A 22,003-nucleotide genomic window follows, 5' to 3' on the forward strand; every position below is an offset into this window, starting at 1 on the left:
TCCTACAGGTTTGGTTTTCCCACAATTGGCCTCAATATAAAAAGTTACCAATATTTTTCAGTCATTCTGTTTCATTGTGTAGTTCTATATATAAAGAAAGAGCACGCAAATTTTCGTACGAAAATAATAACTAGAAGCAAAGTTATCACTGTTCGCGTAACTGATGGATGCAAAAAATCAAGCTTTGAGAAAAATGTCTTTAAAGGTTTAGACCTATTGTACACATAATCAAAAACAGTCAATGCGCCTAAAATCCGCCAGGCTCATAGCTTGCTCCCTCCTTGTAACCGGCAAGATCTCCTTTTGAACGAGCTTAAGCGCACGTTTTAGGGGCGAAGCTCCTGAAGCCATGGGTCTGTCCATCCCTTGTGTCTCGTGGTACGTGACCGCCGCATGCTTTCGGAGATGTCGCAAAGTGGGCCGCGTTGCACGCGCAAGAACCGGCTGCAACCGGCAGCGCAAACTCGGCACCGGGAGCGCGAGCTTTTCTGTGTTCGCCAACGGAGGCACGAGCGCACGTGCACTGCGAGGGGGAGATCACGCAAGAGATCAGGCCACGAACGCAGGCAGTCGTTCTCGGAGATCGAACGAGACGCAAGGACCTTTGCTCGTTTCCTCTCGTCTTGTTCGGGCAGAAGTTCGCCCTAAATAAAAGTTCTTTCTTTACCGTTGTGTCCCATCCTACGGGACCTCATTGCCGATGACTGGATCGTGCAGCACATGCTTTCCAAATACGCACTCAGATGTATCCATATGAACCCTACCACGGTCCGAGGAACGTGTAGAGACTTGGTGTTTGCAACCTTCCCATTGCAGCCAGTACAAGAACCTCTCTCGCTTCATTTCACAGATCATAAAGCCGTCGTAATGAAGGGACCTCGCAATCCAGTCATGACAACGACGAAATGAAAAGAACAAACGAAGAAACGAAACAACAAACGAACAAGAACAAAATAAAAGAACAAAATAAAAGTTGATTTTTGTACGCACACAGTCTTACGTCTTTCTTAATGGTGTAATGGGCGAACTTTCACGGGAGAGTTACGGTTACCGATGATCTCCCCCTCTCGAGCTTCGCCCCACTTATCATCATTCATTCCGTGGATATGGCGTGAAGTTTTTTTTTGCGTGTTTTGCGTCTTACAGTTGGCTCACGTGCGGCCTTCGTCATACGGTGAGTCCGTGGTTAGGCACACCATCCCCGTTCTATAACTGTAACTGCAGATTATGAAGTACTATAACTGTCTCCTTGCAAGGCTGGAACTAAATCCGGGAGCTTAAAACGGCATGCGAGAAAGCACAGACAAACGGACACAAACTCAAGGCAACGCAAATGCGCGCAACGTGAAGAGCGTGCCACCCACTGCTCTTTATTGGAAATTTAGAAATAAATCGAATGTACAATATCCCGAAAAATGCGTCCTAAAGCTTTACAATGTACCTAAATAAATTAGCATTAAGTAACGTATTTACGATGAGACATTTATGGTGATATGGCAGATGCTGTGGAATCGGAAACCTTCAGTTTCGGTCTAGGATGCGCCTCGGAGGGGTTAAAAATTCATTACTTTTGAACTGATTAAGATAACAGCATATTTTTTTGCTAAATATTCTTCAATTGACAGCCATGTTGAAAATTCTCATTTTAGAAAAGCCTCTTTTTTTCAGAAAATGCGTTCTTGAGGGTGGTGACCTACCTTAAGCCATTACACAAACAGAACAAAGGAAAGACGCTGAAAAAAGCTTCAAGCCTCTGTAGCCATCGTATAAAACTAAGCAAAATGAAACACTGACATCAAAACTAACTTAGCACGCATGCTTCTATAGGCACCGGTCACTGCCCAGAGGGCGACAATGAGCCAGCGAAACCCAGCGCCGCTTTCGGCAGATACGTGCAACACTGGGTCGGTCACCGTGCGCCAGAACGTTCGTTACTGGGGCGCGCTCCTTTCTCGCCGCATCGGGTGAATCATAATAGCAGCCCATTTTATGTTAAAAATCAATTGTGCTTTTCTACGTTCATTCTGCCACACAGTGAGGAGAGCGAGGACGGATTTTCTCGGTTGAATTCGCGTATGAGACGGAAGGTCGAAACAAATTGGCGTGCCGCCCAGAAGGGAAACGCATGCACGGGATAGCTCACACGTCTTCTGACTGACCCACACGACTTTCTTATGATCTGCGCGTTTTGGTTCAAAATAAACAGTACTTTATTGGTTTAAAGTTCCCTTAAGAGGATGTTTTGTTTGCAAATACGATGTCAGACTTTGCGCGATGCTTCCGCGCGTTAGCCTATCCATGTGAGTACACATGTCGAAATACGTCGTTGACTGCAGAGCTACGGACTCAGCAACATGGTCGTTACATTTGATTTGAATATGGTACTTGGCATATGCAGCACCAGTATTAACTGCACAATTGGTTCTCTGTATGAGAAGTGGTGACGTTAATGAATGGAACGAGTCTTAGAGACGTCTCGAGAGCTGAAAATATAATGCTCATTTTGGAATCATGATTTACATTACAAAATCTAATAATTACAAGGGTGTCTATAAATCACACCGTGGCATCATCTTTTCATGCCTCTTTGTTCGCTACTACCGGAGCAGTGCACGGCCGATATCTCTATTTTTAACGGATAAAGAAAAATATGTCTATGTTGGCCCCTGCACCAATAAAATTTACGGGTTTCTTAGTGCAACCCATCTCGCCAGCTGTATAAAAACATGCCGGGAGAAAAGAAACTCTTCGCGAGAAGGCTATCAAAGAATTTTCATTTGTATGAGAGGTCGGAAAGGGGGCAGAGGGGGGAGCAGGATACCCATTAAGCATATTGGAGTTATTGTAGAATATTCATATTTGGCGATATTTTTGCTCTACACTAACGGCTCTGGTGTGAGAACTGTAATTGTATCGCTTTTATTCCCTTCAATTTTCAGCAAAAGCTTTAATCTGAACGAAAAAAAATAGTTGGAACGCGAACATTTGGCCCTGCGTTTTGCTTATGTCCAACTTTTATCGAAGCCGATGTTATCTGTATTTTTCCTACCAGTTCACTGGATTTGACAACAGTCTTTCACAGTTTGTTTTGCAAAAAAAGCCAAGGATATGTTATGATATTCGATAGCTGAAGAAGCATTTAGGAACATCAACGCCTAAAGAGTGCACCACATGTTCTCTGTATTAAATAGAGCGATAGCCCCGTGAAATATTAGATCTACTATAGAGTGGAGCCGCTGAATGATAAACTATCCTGTCATAACTGCGTTTGAGCGTCCTCGTTGAGAACAAATATACTGCGCAGTGCGCGCTTATGCGTATTTACAGCCTGCTAACCAATCTCATAACCACCTGCTCGTATTTCACAGCAGCCCGTAATCCGCTCACTTACTCTGTTTTTAAAATGCAGTAACTAGGGCTTCGTACCCGCAAGAGAGAGAGAGAGAGAAAAAAATCTTTGAGGAAATCCAAAGCCTTCAAAGCAACCTTCACAGTGTGCCAGCCTACGGCTGGCTCGGCAGGAAGACGATATTATTTCATCAGCGCCGTCTTATTTGGAGGCTTCTACCTGCTACACCATTTCTTTCTGCCGTATTTGCAGTATTTTGTAGGTAAGCACCCCAATTAAAGTTATGCTAGACGCCTTTGCGAAGGCACGTTCGAGGACAATGAAGGCTGTCGGCGCGGCTCTCCGACCCAGAGTTGTGCGCGCCTGCCGCGGCTGGCGCTGAGGTCGCCCGACCAACTCGAGTGTCCGGTACCTATACGGCTCAAAGCCCCGGGTAGCCTACTGCCAAAATGGCGCTTCTTTGCCAGAACAAAAGAATGCCGGCGCAAACCGCAGTGAGCCCCACCCCAGCAGCCGCAGAGAGCAAATGCCCACGGATGGGCTTGGAATTAGCCCCACGTTGGGCGCCAGTTGGGGAACTGCTCCCTACAACAATGCGGCTCTGTGAAACAACTCTACTTACATCGCTGAGACGAAATCTGCCTGATGCCACTAGCACGGCCGCTCGATCGAACAACCCGTCTGCGAAACTACTGATCCTCATTGTCTTGGAGTCCGAAACCATAGAGTCTGCCCACATACCTCCACATTCCACCACGCACCGGCGCACCTGGCGCCATCTCTCGGACGACGGCTACCCCAAGTCCTTTGGGCCGGTGAACAAAGAGAGGTTTGTGAGCGGCAGGCAAAGAGGAGGTTGTGGGAGAGCGCCGGAGCGGGGCGCCGGGCAGCAGATGCGCAAGGGGGACTAAGCGGTTCCCATACTCGCTGACCTACATGCCCTCACTGTGAGCAAACACTTTGCACTGAGTATGAGTTTGCTTTCCGAAGCCTACAGGTTGCAAGAGCCATTTTGGAAAATACTACTTGTTTTAGAATAACTGTGTGCGTTTGATGTTTATTTTAGGTTTTTGCATCATCCAAAGTTCAACTTTGATGTTTATGTGTGAACAAAAAGGTAATAAAAAAGAGAAAAAGTCAGTGCCTTGTTAACGCACTTGGGTTCTCCTATGAAAACCCTGGTTAAAATACCACATGACCCCGAATGTGTTGTAATTTGTGTTTTCTCTTTCGTCGGCCATTTTGATACCAGTCGTACGACGACAATCATTTTTCGTGTTTGATAATTTCTCCTAAATAAAAATAAACCAACGATATTAAAAGAATGTCTATCTTACTTATACACCACCATCACATGACCAAAACAAAGAAAAAGTTCCGAAAACCAAGCAGAAACTCCGGAAAAATAGGTAAAAAGCACCAAATATGTAACGCTCTGAGTTTGCTCAGAAAATGCATAATTGGCGAATTTAACACATTTAATTGTTATAACAGTGTAAATATACACTCTTTGTGGAACGAAATTACTTAAATGGAGACAGGCGCATTGGAATGCTTAGAAATTAGTGGGCAGTTTTCTGAATTTTTAGTAGACATTGGTATACGATAGTTTTTTTCAGTATGTATGTATATAACCTCAGTTCTAACATATTTATGGAGCACAACTGCTATTCTTAACATTATTACCGCTGCCACAGGCACACTGCCAGGTTCAAAATGCGATAAATTTCACGTGGTTCTTTCCTCTCTTAGCTGCATTATAAAAACAAATTGCATGATATTTTTCTTGTAGCCACAGCGGTCATTCTTTGAAATCTAACTATATCGCGAGCACGAATCGTATCCCAAGGACATCAATAAAGTTATAAACGCAAAAGAACATTATTGCACCTCCGCTAAACATTTTGAGCACATTTTGGCATTTCCTGAGCTTCAGAGTGTGAATAAAAGCGTTTACAATTGACGCAGGACCAAGACAACTTTATTCGAGAAACAGGCATGACGTAAAGCTTTTCGGAAAAGGAAAGCAGTTATTGGCTGGGGACATAAACTAGACAAGGTACTTCACTTTAACAAGCACAGATACTAACGTCGGTTAAAGGGTTAAGAACTTACAAATCACGCAGTTAACAAAAATCATTTAGTTGTATTCGATGCATGATTTTGTGAGGGTATTGCGGCGTACAAGGTAATCTTAAACAGCATAACCAGGGGGTCTGATGCACTAGCAAGAGACCCCCGGGTGTTTTTTCTACATTTCAATAAACGTTGAAATAAAAAACAGCATAACCTAGTGCAGGCCTTTGAACTTAATTTTATAGCCATTTATCTTTTTTCCTTGTATGACCTCTGACAAGGGTGTGGTCATCTTTTTCCTTCCCGCGGTCGTGAGGATACCATCAACATGACAAACGGCCTGCAGGGTCTCCGACCAACGCGTCCGGCTTTGCCGCGACAGTTTCACGACTCGCCTCAAATGAGTCCAACTTAACGTTCCTGCGCGCACTTTCCCGACACAGCGCTCGATCAAGATGGACCTTCGCTCGCCTTTTCTATCAAGTGGCTGTCACGTTGCAGGAAAGAAACTGGACCAAACGGGCGCCCGAGGCGTTCAGTGTGTCATTTATCGCATACGACGTCCGCCTGACTGGACTGTAGATACGCGTAGAGTAAGTAAGAGCTGCGCGTCCGTTTTCTCCTTCTGCATTTCTTCTTTTGCGAAATTCCCGCACTTGTCAGCGCCGCCTTCCCTGTCGCCGAAGCACGAAATCAAGCAGCAGCCTCCAAAACCGCCCAGAGACAAGCAGTCTAAAACAGGGGAGAATAGGTCCATATGGCGAAGGCGCCACTGTACCGTGTGCTCGACTACGTGTTCCTCACAATCGTGTTCATCCTCGCCGCCGTGTTTGCGGTGCCACTCAGGTTAAGCCCCCGCCTGCACCAGTGGTTTTTCGTGCGAGTTTTCGCCGTGATTAAGATGCTGTGGCATGAGGCATTCGAAGGAGTCCGGCGAGAAACCTTGGCCGCTGTGGACGCCGTCGAGTCTCACGACCTCGAGCTGCGAGCAGACGGTGCGGTACGACTGCTGGAGGTCGGCGCTGGCTTCGGCGCCAACTTTGAGCACATGCGAAGGAGGGTGAAGTACTGGAACGTTGACCCCAACACCGAGTTTCAGAGCGCCTTCCTGGAGACCTTAAAGAAGTTCCCCAAGGTTGGTGGTCTGACTCCTCCATCACATTTTGAGTTCGGAGTAAGTTGTATCGCCGAGCTATCGAAGACGTGCATACGGATTGAGATATCGCTTGTCGTATCTGTGGACTTTAAATAGATAGTTTATTTCCGACATGAATACAGTGAGGTAAACTGCCCACGAGATGTGGCTAAACGAGACTTTGTTGCCCACTGTCGAGGCCAGCATTCCGGGTGTATACAACAGGCAGCATGGCTATATGAACACAAATAACGTAACACGCGTACAGTACACCTAGTACAAGCAGATTCTAGTGACACATTACAGTTCGAATAATAAACAGAACTCATAACAAACAAAACGTGGAAAGAAAAACATGACGTAGGGGAACAATAATAAGCGGCGCGAAAAGTAAAAAAAAAAAAACATGCATTATACAGATGCTACATAGAAAATTATTCTGACGAACACTGAGCCGCCCTGACATTAACGAAAATTGCAGAGGTAAAGCAGACAAAAAGAAAAAACGAGGCATACTGTAATAGGAACGACAGCGGTTTGCGTAGATGTGGTGCAGTTAAGTGCGATTTGCGCTTGCAGACAGCAGTTAGTTTCATTTCTTAATATATTTATCGATGAAATTTTTAAGTGCTACAGAACGCTACTCTCTGGTCATCAATTCGTTCTGGACCTCAACCTAACTAATCCATTGGTACGCAGGTTGTATGCATCCCTAAGTAAATATTTGTTGAAAAAAAAGGTAAAGTCATGTTTTAATGATAAATTAGAGTTTATAAGGAGAGCCAAGATGCAGGTCATAAAACGGTACCACACTCATTGACTGAATACGTTTAGGTCCCCCTACCCGTAGGTTTTTGACCGGCGTGCATCGGTTAGGTTTCCAAAATTTTCATCTGTGGCCTATTTACTTACCACAAGAGCAAGAGCTTTTATTCTCACCGAATAAGACTTGAAAAAAAAAATGCTTAAGGCTGTATGCATTTCTTCTCTTGAAATTCCTTTGAACTGCGGGCAGTGTGTACATAGGGCAGACAGGGCGCTGCCTCAACGACCGGTTGAGGGAGCATGCAGCACCGGAAGCAACGCGGCGCTACATTGCAAGACGCAATTCAACGCAGATGGTTTCACGCCAGCATTGGACCCAGTGTTGTACACGTTCCTCTAAAATAGGAACGAAAGCTCGTTCCTCGTTCCTTCCCAATTTTGTAACGAGTTCCCGTTACAAGTTCCTTTATTGCGAAAGGAACGCGTTCCAGTTCCACTTCAAAAATTGGAACGTGTCGTTACATTAACGTTACAATTAGGTTTTTAAACTAAGATATAGTTTCGGATAATTCTGGGGCGAAATTAAGTGAGAAATTTAAAACTCACATCGAACTACGTATATTATACGAATATTAACACCTCCGGCAGCAGATTATCTGGAGATAAAAATAATCAAAAGAAAATCTCCTAGGCGAATTTTTTCAGGGAGCACCGGACAAACTCCAGGCGGCGCTAGGACATTTCGGTGCAGGATGTTTCGGTGCGAAAATTTCGGTGTGCGGGCATTCCGGCGTACGGAAATATTGGTGTACGGGCGTTTTAGTGCTCGGACATTTCAGTGTACGGACATTTCGGTGCGCAAACTTTTCAGCGACCAAATTATCCAGTGCTTGCCTGTTTGCGAGAGCCGTTATATTTTTATTTCCGCTTAACGTGGGTTATGGACAACAATCTGGAGCAGTGAATTTATTTATTGATTGATGCCATGTTTGATCTTTGCCAGGTATATTTAGAAATTCTACATTTATATATTTTTGTTTAATACCTATTCCTAGGGACACCTGTTATGCAGCCGATTGAATTCTTTAGCACACGTTTTTTTTTTCATTTACGATTGGTTGTTAATATATTCCCTCTTTTTTAGCTAAGACCGGTCTTTACGATGGTCCGATGCCTTTCTTGTATTTTTTAAAAATTACACACCCCGAAAATTACATAAATTACATGCACACTCTCAATATCCAAAAAGTAAACATTAGCAAGCCCCCAGAATGCAGAAAACCTTATGAAGTATATTACGTAGCCTGGGCTGCCTTGCTAAAATGAATTTGGGAACACTGGTCTAGGATATTGTCGTGGAGGAAGAACGGGCCTTTTTGAAAACAGCCGCAGCTTCTAATGTCCTAAATATTGATTAATGGCGTACGGGTTGTGCATACAAATTCCACCCATCCTGTTCGGGAAAACCAACCTTCATTTTGTGTTTACATGCCTACATTCCCCACATTTTAATTCCATGTCCTAGCCCCCCCCCCCCCCTTCCCGCCTGCGCGCTCGAATCTCGACCCGATTTCTTTTTCAGTCATATTATTTTCGGTTTTCCCTGAAAATCCTACAGGCGTGGCGGAGTTCACGCGTCTGAAGCATCACCGCAGTGATACACGAAAAGGCTTTACATTCACCAGGAGCTCACGAAACCTCTATAATGTGCAACAAAAAGCCACCCAAAAAGCCGCAGAGAACACAATGGCCACTATAGTTTGCTGGCTACGCCCTTCCGCGCGTCGCGGTCATACCGATGGCGCCCCCAATCCAGGAATCGCTCTGTCTTCGCCTTCAGTCTCCCCATTGGGAATCAACTCTTCAAGTGGCGCATGTCATGGACACCCCAGGCATACATTGCTTTCTCTCATTATAAGGAGCAAAAAAATTGAATATGGTAGTGTGACGAGAGCGGCAACAGTCGTGTTCAAGTTTTCGAAGTCCAGTTGACGCAATGGTGAACCACAAGTGACACCCCTCTCTCTCTACCAAGGGGGCTTGTAGCCGGCGGGGCTCAGCCTTCCCCTCCCCTAAGTAACGCCGCCGTAAGTGCGATCGTTGGTTGGTTAGTTTTAAGTAGAACCGACACCGAATGAAACGAATACGACATTGATGGAGAAGATAATAAAACGGAATGCACACGCGCTTAATCTACCTCGTTTTTCTGTTGCTTTTTTTTCGCGGATGTTTTGCGGTGTGCGTGTGGAAGGGGGAGGGGGGACTAAAAGCAGCAGCGTCTTGCACCGTTGGGTGAAGTGAAATCAAAGCGCTTCGGTAACACTCAAAGTAGTAAGGTTGTTCACATGAGCGTTAAAATAAAAAACAAGGTTGAACGCATGCAAATTAACAACGTTAATTTTTACCATCTACTACAGAAATTGGGTTTTAGGTGGCAATGCTCGGCGAGGGTTTAGCGTTAGTTTCCACGCACGGCGGCGCAAGCACTAGTCTCGAAAGTAAAATCATATCAAGTCACAAAATTGCAATATTAAAGCTAAAATGTTCAAAGAATGCCTGGGACATCCGTGACTCAAAATGTCTGGGCCAAGACGTCGTGCACCAAAATGTCCGTGCACAGAAATGTCCGCACCTAAACGTCATCACCTAATGGTCCGACACCGAAATCTCCGGATCCCGTATTAGACAATCTTTCCCCGCCAGGGACCAATTCTATCGGCCAGACGCGCGTCCTGGCCTCCCCAGGCAAACGATGAAAGGTGAAAAGCATTCTCGCGGCTACGCTATTCACCCGTCGAACGCCGCTAAGTCCAACCAGCATGAAAGCCACCAAAAGCTGCGGCCTGCTGCGTGGTTATTCTTCTGCTTTTGACCTTCGAAGAAGCACTTACGGCTGAAGGGCGGGAAAATTGACCAGCTTATAGGAAGGGAAACGCAGTAGCGCCTTGTGGATTTTTGTACTCGAGCCTTGGAATCAAAAACAACCAAATCATAGCTATGTAACGGTAGGAACGCCGTTCCTGCCGTTCCTTCAAAAACCTAACGAGTTACCGTTACAGTTCCACCGACCCTTAATGGAACGGTGGCGTTCCTCCGTTCCTCAAAAAAGGAACTAGTTCCAGGAACGCCGTTCCTTGTAACGCCGTTCCGTACAACACTGATTGGACCACACAAGAGTATCAAAGTCGTACGTCAAACAACAATAAAGGAGCATCCTCGAGGCCTACGTGATAAACATGATGGGAAAGAAAAACACAAGCAAGCCTTTGGTGGATCTATTTTCATGCAAGATGGACTGTCTGGACAATTAGGTAGAGCACGCAGCCGCTGTCATGCCTTTACACGTTTCATTGGTGGAGTATCAGATTGCGTTTTTCCATAGCTTTATAATCAGTGGGAACGCGAAAGAAAGCGTAGTTGTTAGGGCGCCGCTGTCCTGTCTATCTCCTTAGTCCTGGAGTTGTGCTTGGCGCTTAAACCTATGTAGTGAAGATATTTTAAGGTTTTAGTTACTTTGCGCCTCCAAGAAAATCCCGTGAACGTGTTTTTTGATTGATTGATTGAGGGGTTTAACGCGCCGACGCAACGTAGGCGATGAGGCGCGCCGTAGTGGAGGGCTTCGGATTAATTTTGACCATCTGGGGATCTTTATCGTGCGCCGAAATCTCGTACACACGGGCGTTTTTGCTTTTCGCCTCCATCAGAAAAGCGGCCGCCGCGGCCGGGAATCGAACCCGCGACCTCGTGCTCTGAACGTGTTTTTTACCCACTCTACTAAGCTAGCTCTATTCCACCCCTTGATAATTGTGCTCACCTATTAGCAGGAGAAATGTCTGTATTAAAGCCTTCATCCGCATATAGGCTTGCTCCGTATATAAACAAATAGGCAGCATGGATATGCTTTGCTTGCCGCGTTACTGAGGCAGCTACAGAGTACTCCAATGTTTGCCTTTTTGTGCACTCCAAAAAGATTACGGAAGTCCTGCTTACTGTTTTGCGTTTCTCTTAATATTATTATAGAAAAGGTGAATTCTGATTTCACAGCAGTTACCTTTGATTTCTTTCAGCAAAGAGTGTGAATTTGCACAAGCAATTTAGAGGGTAAACTTTCAACCATACTGGTCAGCAATGATTGTTTCATAGCTGCGGTGGTGCTTTAAGTGCGCTCACATGGAAACGTTTTGACAAACAATCTGTTTCAGTTTCTGGTTAAACAGCAAATGCTTGCGTCTACATTTACGCTTCGACTGGGGTTCACTTTGACACACTGAAGACACTTTCCCTGCGCTTCATTTGGTAACACCCATCGCCACACAGGTTTGTCTTATTGACCCAGCGCTGACTCATCAGTGCTTGACTGCAAAGAATCCACACCCGGACAACGGAGGCCTCATCTAACAACGCTACCAGTAAAAGCAATGGAGGGAGCCACAACTGCGATTCCGGGCATGTTAGCTGTGATTAATGAAGAACTATTAGGCCTTACGCCACTGCAATCTCAACTGAGCGCTCACGCTGAACAGAACTATCAATTACTCACAAAGAACAGCGTACAAGGCAACTGTAAATTACGTCGTGGGAGTTCGTAGTAGCAAAGACGATAAAAACAACAGGGTGAATCAGTATTGAAAGCTGGCTGTGGCCTAAGACACCGTTTTTAACGTTTACTTAACCCCAACCAGACTCGCCTAACTCGCCTCACGTGGAGTAACTCTCCCTCAGCCTCACACGCTTCCCTAATCTCCTCGTCACCTCGCCCTTATCTTCATCGTGGGAAGATGATGGAAAATGAGAGTATAGAAGTATTCATGACGAGAGCCATCATGAGGTTGTATCTGTCTAACCCCGCGAGCACGTAATTACTCTTAGATTGGATCAAAACTGGCGCTTGCAATCGCGTGTACGAATGGCGACACCAACTGTGCCACCATCATGTGATCTTTCGACTCCCACCATGGTCGAATATTACATCTTGTACTCATCTCTCTTTTGTGTTCCGTAACCCTTTCTGTCCTTCACTGTAATTGTTAAATTTAATAATCTAGAGCCGAGAAAGGGTATAGATTGCACCAGCCTTCTTTATTCCGTGAAGTGAGATAAGAAGGGATAAGATAACAAGCGAAATACCTGTAAGTACTCCTTAGACCCGAGCAGTGTTCACTACAGTGGAGAGGTGGATTTATGATTAAATTGTAAACTGATCAAATGATACCTGACAAGTTACCGGGCTAACCATTTCGTAGTCAACAATAGTTGACAGTACGGGGGCGAAAGGTGTGGGAAAGTTCCACGTCTGTGCGACACCACTTAGCCGTGCCACCAGCTTGCGTGTGCTTTCACTTTACTGTCGCGGTGGCCCCGTGCAGGTGGAGATGGAGCGCTGGGTTCCCTGCTACGCAGAGAACATGAAGCAGGTTCCCGACAATCACTTCGACGTGGTGCTCATCACACACGTGCTTTGTTCTGTACACAACGCCGAGATGGTCCTGCAAGAATGCAAGCGAGTCCTGGTCAAGGTAGGGGCGTCAACAACTGGCGCTCTACTGTTTACTTATTTCCTCAAACTCTGGTAGCTCTCTCATATTCGTTTAGTTTAGAGGCAACACTTTGCTGTGGAAAATTTGCCACCAGATTTGAGGAACGATCGAATTATATCGCTTTCTGCAGCGATGCTACTTTCGCCAATGTCTTCGTGATCCCATGGTTCGGTGTCCCTGGTCAAGAAATCCACCATCCGCGCGCACAAATTCAGGGTGATCGGCGAATGGCGATGACACTTGTCATCAGAAGCCGCAGGAGTGTTCGGTTTTTTTCAAGGAACATCATCATCCGTAAACCACGCCAGGACAAATTCATCTGCGCCTCACTAAAATTAACTGCAGATAGGGGATAAGCGAGCTGCTTCCCTGTCCGCTGCTGTCCCATTCTTCCCTTGTCCTTTCCTCACTCACCACTTCCTCCGCTCACTGAAATGGCAAGTCACTTCACCATCTACTCCGTGTGCAAAAACCCACTCGAGGTCAATGACAATGACAGCTGCAAAATTACTGTCGGTGTAAGGGACGCAAACTGATTTTGGCGTGCTGTTCAGGCAGGATAATGCGTTTAGTTTCTGTAAACGCTATATGCGATAATTGGTTTTAAGGAGTAACCACATGGAGCGATTTTTGCGAGCGACGCGATGAGCGATGCGACAGGGATCCGCAACCGCTCGTCCCAATCGCTCGCTGAGGAAGCCACATGATCGCGCGAGCGACGCGACGAGCTATCCTAATATTGCCGCACAGCGCCCAATACGATTATCGAAGTACACACAGCCGCAATGTTTTTTTATGTGTGCATTTGTCACAAAAACTGGAAATAAACGTATTTCAGTGAGCAGAGGGTCGTACTTTTCTAGGATGCACTGTGTCGCCGCTCACCCCTTTCCCTCGTTCTCTCCCTAAGCCGGAAGTTGCGCCCCTTAAGGCTCTCCTATTGGCTTGTCGCTCAGGCCATTTCCGGGAGGTGAGTGACTTCTTCTGGTGACCCAGAACACAGCTACTAACACAGTGATGCAATGAGCGATCTGGTCCGCGGCGAAAAGTAGTACGTCGCTAGTCGCGTCGCTCCCGAAATCGCTTGCAAAGTCGCTCCATGTGGTTAGCACTATAAATCAACACTTGAGTGTGGATATGCATAACAGGCGTGACAAAATCTGGAAAGATGTAAATATGATCGAATCTTCTGAAATTCCACTTTCACATAGGGAAAACAAACGGAGTGGGTTGTAACTTTATCGCGGCTCCAGGAGGACCATGTTCGACATAGGCTTTATGTTTTTTACTGCGTCAGTGTACAAACAAATATTTTCTTGTCGAGAGGCGTTTATGACCATGTGTGCACGCGTTAAGACGTTGATTCCTGGTCTATCCGGACATATGATCTGTAGCTGTAGAGTTTAAAATTATGTCCATCTTTGTGATCTGCCCTTGAGCTGTGTATTCGTCCTCGTACAAATAGGCGATTAAAAATCTTGGTAAATTTTTATCATCATATCCGAAATTTTTGTTGCTTCTTCAGTTTGGGCCCTTTCGCGTTTAAACTGTATGAAACTGTCATTATAGTTTTATTTCTATTTTTTGTTATGATTTTGATCCAGGTAACAAGTCATTAGAATATTTTGAAACATTTTTCATTAAAAAATGTGGACTTTTGTGATCTTAAATTTCTCGAAAAGAATGCAAATCAGACGTATTTTTATTTTGCTACTATAGTGTAATATTTCGGAAGGAAATACTGGGAATTTGTTTAATGCTGCTATTGCAGTTGCATTATAACTGGGGTTAACTTCGTTATTGCAGATCGAATTTCGTGTTTTTAGGTCTTTTAGGCTATGTTAAGAACTTCTTAGGCTCTTCAACTTCTGTACATTCAGCCTTGCTGTCGATAAAAATCGTCCGCAATTGCAACTTGCGTTTAACGTGTGTATTTTTAATGTGTTAAATTCGTGCAGCTGTTTCTAATTAAAATAATTGATATTTGGTTCCTTTGATGTATTCATTGGTGCTCTTGAAATTATATTCGGGTTCTTTGAATGGTAATGATCACATGCCATACATTAAAAGAAATTTGGAGATTATACGTCTTAATGGATTCTATGGTTGAGATTTCTTGTGGTTTTGCAATTAAATTTGGACTAGTCTGGTAATTTGAAAGATTTTTTTCTAAAATCCTTGTATTTATATTTTATAACTAGTTAATCTTCGTACGCTGCTTCTTAGTATTTTCCATGAATAGAAACAGATAATATTTAGTGGGGGCTTCTTCTCGTGTGGTATTCTGTCTACGAATCCAGTATTTTAATTATTATTGCTATTATTATACATTTTCTTTACGAGTCTATTAGTTATTAGGGCACTATACATAAACGTTCGTCTTCAATCGCCTATAGACGAAGGCAGAATGTGAAAAAAAATACCCGAAGCGCTAAACTTGGAAACTTTGAGATGCAAATTTTTCGCAGTGACGTTTGTTGTAAAGCTTGTAATTTTTTTCCTAGATAAGAGTGATCCTTTTACCATATTTTACGCCGTACAAGATATTTCAATTTTCAGTTGTGGAGTACTTTAGGTTGAGACACAGTTGGCACGTTCGAGGCCTACGGGATAAACAAAATGGAAAATAGGCTCATAAGCAGCCTTCGGTAGATCTAATGGAGTTCTGTCTGGTGTTCCACCGGTTCCAGAATCGACAGACCTCCCTTAATGTGATCCTCCGGCGCGGTGCCGATCGCCCTCGCCATATCGTCCCTCTGTGTTGCATTGAGTAAAACTATCCTTGAACATGGTGCATGAACGGATGTGGTTGATGTATAAGTCACAGTCCTTCCAGCAAGTGTGGAGCTGATGAAGAGTAATTACGCTGATAAGGTCTGCTTCGAACAAATTTTTCAACTAACGTACTGATTCAAATTTGCCAGTGGCTCACATTTGCGTCCACGTCTGACCCAGGGGCAGAAAAAAAGAACTCCAGTTGAGTGCTTGTTGGACTCAGAGGGAACATATGATAGTATATGTGCGTGCAGCGGCTACAATCTCTGTGCAAAATATTCGGAGCAAGTTGGCTTTGATGCTTAGGAACTGGAGCTCATATTACTAACCGTAACGGTGGCTCTGCGGTCAATTTGATTGCATCGTTAACCCTTGAAAATGCCGAAACGCCGTCCATTAACCCAAGGTGATTAAACCACCATCAGAAAATTGCGCAATACCGATGCTGTGCTCTGATGAAGGCGCTGCGGCTCTATAAACGCTCAAATGTATAACACAGATAATTATACAAAGGTATTTTGCTGGAGCAGTACAGTCTTTCGACCTCGAATGCACGTAATTAGTTTTGCGTAAAGAATGAACGAAAGAATACGAAAGGAAGAATACGAAATATTACGAAATGGACATGGAAAAGTCCCGGTGCTACAACAAAAACGAAATTGACTTCATTTTAATTGACAACCCAGGTATTTAGCAAGACATAGACGTGCCAAGTAAGATTCGGAGCAGCGATCATAGGATGGTGAGATGCAAGTTCAGGCTGAATTTCAAAAGAGAAACTAGGAAATTGGTGAAAGCAAAGGAACCCCCCAAGGTTTCAATCTGAACCAGATCGTAGAATTTTAAAATAACTTCAAAACAAATTCCCGCTTCTAGACGAGCAGAACGAGGTCAGTGTAGACAGGCTAAATGACAACCTAACATCGGCAATCAGTGAATCAGCAGCAACTGTGGGAGAAACAACATGTAAGGAAAAATCTGAAAAACTAATAAAACGAAGGAACTGTTTGCCAAACGTAAGAACGTGAAAGTGTAAAGTACGGTAGATCAGATTGAAGCAGCCGAGCTGTCGGAAACGACATTCATGCATTTAACATGGCAGTGATCTTGGAAACGCTGCAAGCAGGGGGAAGCTTGACAGCAACTAGGACAAAGCTAGCGATCGGCAAAAACAAGGTGTACGCAGTCAGAGACGAGGAAGGTAACATTACGCACAGCTTGGACGAAATAATAAATGTAGCAGAACGATTGTACGGCAGAGTGTATACCAGCGACTTTAAACCAGGAAAAACTACTAAGAGTAGAAGCTCAACTTGCGATGTTCAACTAATAGCTCAAGAGGTGGTAGGAAAGGCTCTTAAAGACATGAAAAGAGGAAAAGCTGCAGGTGACCACGGCATAACCGTGGATCTCTTAAAGGAGGGAGGAGATATTGTACTGGAAAAGCTTGCTGTACTATTTCCGGAATGCTTGAAGACTCAAAAGTACCAATAGCCTGGACAAACGCCAACATCATTCTGATTCATAAGAAGGGAGATCCCAAGGACTTCAAGAATTACAGGCCCATCAGCCTACTCTCAGTTGCTTACAAGCTGTTTACCAAAGTTATAATTAGCCGCATAGGTGACAGCCTGGATTTCCAAAAACACAGAGAGCAGGCTAAGTTTAGGAAAGAGTACTCAACCATGGATCACATCCACGTTGTCAATCAAGTGATAGAAAAATCCCCACAATATCATAAACCCCTTCACATGACATTTATAGACTATGAGAAAGCGTTTGATTCCGCACTCACCCCAGCCGTGCCAGAAGCACTAAAAGACCAAGAAATAGCGGAGACCTGCATAAGACATCTAGAAGACACATATAAAAAATGCACGGGCAGAAAAAGAGTAAGGCAGGAAGATACCATCTTGCCAAAACAATTCAGAGCAGGTCGGAGGGGGTAATTAGAAAGCTTGAGTGGGAGAACATAGGATTAAGGATAAACAGGGAATACTTGAGCCATTTGAGGTTCGCGGACGACATAGGCTTGCTGAGTGAGGCTACAGAACGCCTGCAAACAATGCTTGAGGAACTACAATCTGAAAGCGCGGCCGTGGGGCTAAAAATAAACATGAAGAAATATAAAGTAACGAGGAATGAGCATGCCCAAAACGTCCTCGTCAGCTTAGGAAACAAAACGCTAGAGGAAGTAAAAGAATATAACTACCTAAGGCAGATAGTTAGTGCTGACCCCAGCCACGAGAGAGAAATCCGGCGCAGAATACTTATGGGTTGGGGAGCACTAGGCAAGCACTCCCAAATAATGAGAGTAAGCTACCTCTGTCACTCAAGAGAAAGATCTAGAACGGAGTAACACTCGGATATACGAAGCTGGCGCCTTACTAAACAACTAGAAAGCAAATTTAGGTCGGCTCTACGGGCCATGGAACGAATAATGTTAGGAGTAACACTCAGGGACAGCAAACGAGCTACCTGAATCAGAGAGCAAACTAGAGTACATATAGAAGATATCATATTTCAAATAAAGAAAAAGAAATAGCTGCCCATGTAGTGAGACGAACGGACAACCGGTGAACAATTAAGGTAACAGAGTGGATATTAAGAAATGAGTCTAGAAGATGGGGAAGGCCATTAACTCGATGGAGGGGTGAAATAAAGAAATGCGGGTGGCAAACTGTGGACTCGAGTAGCGCAGGACAGGAGCGGTTGGAGATCAATGGGAGAGGCCTTTGCCCTGCTGTGGACCTGAGTAGGCTGATGATGATGAAAGAATTGAAATCTGCCGCCGACATTCTAAAGTAAAAAAAGAGTTTAGCAAATTTTATCTAACAGTATGTTTATTATGCTGCTCAGAACGAAGAAATGCATGAATGAATGAATGACGTCACGACATACTCAGTGACAGCGGTGACGAGTTCCGTTTCTTGTTGTCTCGCAGGGTGGACGACTGGTGTTCATGGAACATGTGGCATTTCCCGAGGGCACCCTCGGCAGGCTGCAGCAGAAAGTGGCTTCCCCCCTGTGGTGGCTTGTCTGCTGTGGTTGCCACCTCAACCGAAGAGGCGACGAGCTCATCCGGCGTGCGGGCTTCGCCAAAGTGCGCCTACAAGAGAAGCGGCTCGACGTGCCCCTCATTGTGGCACGCCACGTCTACGGATACGCTGTAGCGTAAACGAAAACGTCCACTTGTACCCAAATCTAACGCGTGAGCAGTTTCATGCCGAAAAGGGCTTGCACTGCCTGCCACCAGGGAACACCACTTCGCCTCAGTAAATTGTGTTGAATGACAGGTAACATGCAGTTTGTACACACTACATGGCACCTTTGTGCTATTAAAACAACAAAAATGAGGAGCCAAAATGAATTGCAGCAATTCGCTGCTCACCGTTCCACCGTATACCGTTTATGAAACCCTAACGTATCCCTGTATTCGTAGCATGCAGCCCATTGAAGCTCTAGAACCCGCGACAGGCAAAGCTCTATCGTAATTTATAAGCTCATTCAAACAGTGCTAAAACTCTTCTGCAGCCCCTTCCCCCCTGTGAAAATAGTCAGTGTAAACCTTGTGCGGAGCCTTGAGCCAGATAGTGCGTAAGGCGCCACTACAAGCTGCACGCATTTAAATCATATGAAGTAACACAATTAAATTGATTGTTCATTCACAAAATATCAATTACCCCCAAGCGGGCGAAGTTCGTTACATTAAAGGAGCCATGAAGACAAAATACAAGTTTGTTTTATTCGATAGATTGTGTTTTATAGTGCCCCCAGCGCTTTTCCGGATACAAACGATGCTGTATTCACTGAGAAATTAGTGAATTTAAGTTAAAATTTTGATTTTCTCGCTAAATCGTGTGTTTTCGTGGTCTGCAATGACATCACAGGAACCGACCGCTCTGCAGCTTAGGGTATCTTTATTCACGCGTGTCCCGTACAGGATGGAGACACGTATACGCTGGCGCCGCCATTTTAGGTCACTCGCTCGCCGCCGAAGCAAATCATTGTATCAAAATCGCGCTTATATTGTTGCCGCAACGCGGTTTACTGGTGAGGTTTGAATAATCTTATCTGTTTAGCGTTGCTGGGTCTCATGGGAAACGAAAAGAAAAACGCGTTGAGCACGTTGACCCAATTGCGGCAGCACGGGACCATTCAAAGGGTGACTCCACCCTGTACGGCGGCGCTAGCATCGAGGTACCCTACGGCGATACACGCGTTTGTTTACATTACTGAACCTAGATGGCGCCATGCATAAGGTGGCAAGCCGTATTTAAGCCTGCCTTGTTTTTGTTTTGGAAGAAAATAAACGTCTCGTGAAACATAGTGCTCGCTCGACAAATATGGTAACATAAGACACCGTTGCTTGCGTAAATCGGCCAGTGTCGTCTGAGACAACCCCAAAGCCCGCAGTGCTGTGCAGCTAAACCAAGCATAGTGCGCGCAGTACCAACAGCAGTACGCATGAGTACTTCTATGTTTACGTGTGCTTTCGTAACTTGTACTGTTTGTCCCACCATTCTTATTGCTTTAAAAAGAATGTGCCCTAAATTTAGGCACAAATAGCTCGTCTTGCAAGCTTACAAGCTCAGCCTAAATTGCGTTTGCTTTTGCCGGCCTCCGCCAACCGCAGAACAGGCTGGTATGACATCAAAGGTTCTGTTGCGGGAAATGAGCGAGTGGGTCGCACGGCCATTCCCTTTTTTCCTAATTATTTAGCTTATTTGAGCGAACCTGACGTTAAAAGTGGTATCAGTATGATTGTAACGAGGTCGTCTTTAGAATGAACCAAACTTGTGTTTTGTCTTCATGGCTCCTTTAAGTTTCAATTTTTCTGCAGTACAATTTTTCGTCGATCGCCCCACCCTGAATCATGCCTGGAAGTTCTCGAGAAGACCATTGTACTCAAGGAAGTGCACGAACCTGCGGTATATCATCTTCTCGAGGAGCTTGCACAGGCAGCTCGTCAGGGCTATAGGACGGTAACTTGAGGGGGACGACGGGTCCTTTCCCTCCAAGAAAGCCACTACTGTGGCCTTCCTCCAATAGCGTGGAATGTGCCCCGAAAGCCATATTTTATTGTATAATGTAGGAGTGTTTCAGGTGTGTCTGCGTGTAGGTGTTGTATCATTCTATATGTGCTGTTGTCTGGGCCTGGAGCTGAGGGTTTACACGTGCTCAGAGCACCTCTCAGCTCATGAAGCGAAAACTCGGAGTTATAGGAAGTGGTTGATCTGTAATTGTCATGTAAAGGCTTCTTTTCGGCCGAGAGTTTGTGTTTCATGAAAGTGTTTGTGTAGTGTGCTGAACTGGACACGTGTTGAAAGTGTTGTGCAAGTGTGTCAGCCTGGTCTTCCAGTGTGTCCCCTGTTGTACTGACCAGGGGCAGGCTGTGTGTTTGTTGTCCTTTGAGTTTACGTATTCGTGCCCATGCCTTGCGTGTGTCTGTGTATGAGTTTACTGATGTTATGAATGAGCGCCAACTATGTCGTTTTGCCTCACGGCGCACACGTTTTCCCATTGCCTTTGCCCTTTTGAACAATAAAAGGTTTCCCGACATGGGGTACCGACGGAGGATACCCCACGCCTTTTTCTGGGCCTCTCGCGCTCGCCTGCACTCCTCATTCCACCACGGCCTTCTCTGGTTACGCGGGGCACCACAGGCGTGGGGAATGGACTTTTCGGTAGCGTCGAGGGTGTGCGCCGTGAGTACTTGGGTTGTCTGTTCAACGTGTAGGTATCTTATGAACGGGAAGTGTAGTTCGGATGTCTCTGTAAATGTATTCCAGTTTGTTTTTGCTTCATTGCATCGGTTCTGGGAAGATGGACGGCTTGGGCCTCTACCTATATGTTAGTGATGTGGGGAAGTGGCCGCTACCCTCTCAAGACATGGAAAGAGAACTGCAGATCCAATAGCCAAGTCAAGGTTTGAATAAGAGTTGTATCCTATGCTACAGTATTTAGGCTGTTCTTTGTTGAAAGGACATGCTTCTGACGGTGTTAAGAATTTCTCAATGAAGCGGCCTCGGGCATACGTGCGAGCAGAGTCCCAAAGAGTTATGGGCATTCAGGTCGCCTACGAGAATGAAAGGTTCGGGTAACTGATCTACCAGACCCTCGAAATCTGAGCTCGAGAGCTGGAAGTCAGGAGGGATGTAAAGAGAGCATAGTGTTGTAAGCCTATTAAAGATTATGGTTCGAATGACCACAGCCTCTAGTATGGTCTGTGGTTGGGCCGCGTAGCACGCCAAGGATTTTCGGGCAATGACGGCTGTACCGCCTGAGGATGTGCCACCACCATCCCTGTCCTTCCTAAATACCATGTAACTATTCAAGAAATTTGTGTGCCTGCAGTTTAAATGG

General features: G+C 45.1%; 1 protein-coding gene across 1 annotated transcript; it reads left to right on the forward strand.

The window, feature by feature from the left end:
* Positions 1–5,772: 5,772 nt before the first annotated feature.
* LOC144152101 (thiol S-methyltransferase TMT1B-like) lies at positions 5,773–20,901 on the forward strand. Its single transcript, XM_077683313.1, has 3 exons — positions 5,773–6,560; positions 12,692–12,841; positions 18,582–20,901. The coding sequence occupies exons 1-3, from the start codon at positions 6,183–6,185 to the stop codon at positions 18,813–18,815; spliced, it is 762 nt and encodes a 253-aa protein (XP_077539439.1). The 5' UTR covers positions 5,773–6,182; the 3' UTR covers positions 18,816–20,901.
* The last annotated feature ends 1,102 nt before the right edge of the window (positions 20,902–22,003 follow it).

This window comes from Haemaphysalis longicornis, unplaced genomic scaffold (assembly GCF_048455015.1).
Source record: "Haemaphysalis longicornis isolate Haplotype H1 unplaced genomic scaffold, Haemaphysalis longicornis Haplotype H1 scaffold_9, whole genome shotgun sequence".
Classification (NCBI taxonomy): Eukaryota; Metazoa; Arthropoda; class Arachnida; order Ixodida; family Ixodidae; genus Haemaphysalis; species Haemaphysalis longicornis.

Bases quoted from the DNA above. Each gene is read 5' to 3' on its own strand.
- LOC144152101 (XM_077683313.1), top strand. From the start codon at position 6,183: ATGGCGAAGGCGCCACTGTACCGTGTGCTCGACTACGTGTTCCTCACA. The intron at 6,561-12,691 runs GTTGGTGGTCTG...GGCCCCGTGCAG, and splicing joins CCTTAAAGAAGTTCCCCAAG to GTGGAGATGGAGCGCTGGGT. The intron at 12,842-18,581 runs GTAGGGGCGTCA...GTTGTCTCGCAG, and splicing joins GCAAGCGAGTCCTGGTCAAG to GGTGGACGACTGGTGTTCAT.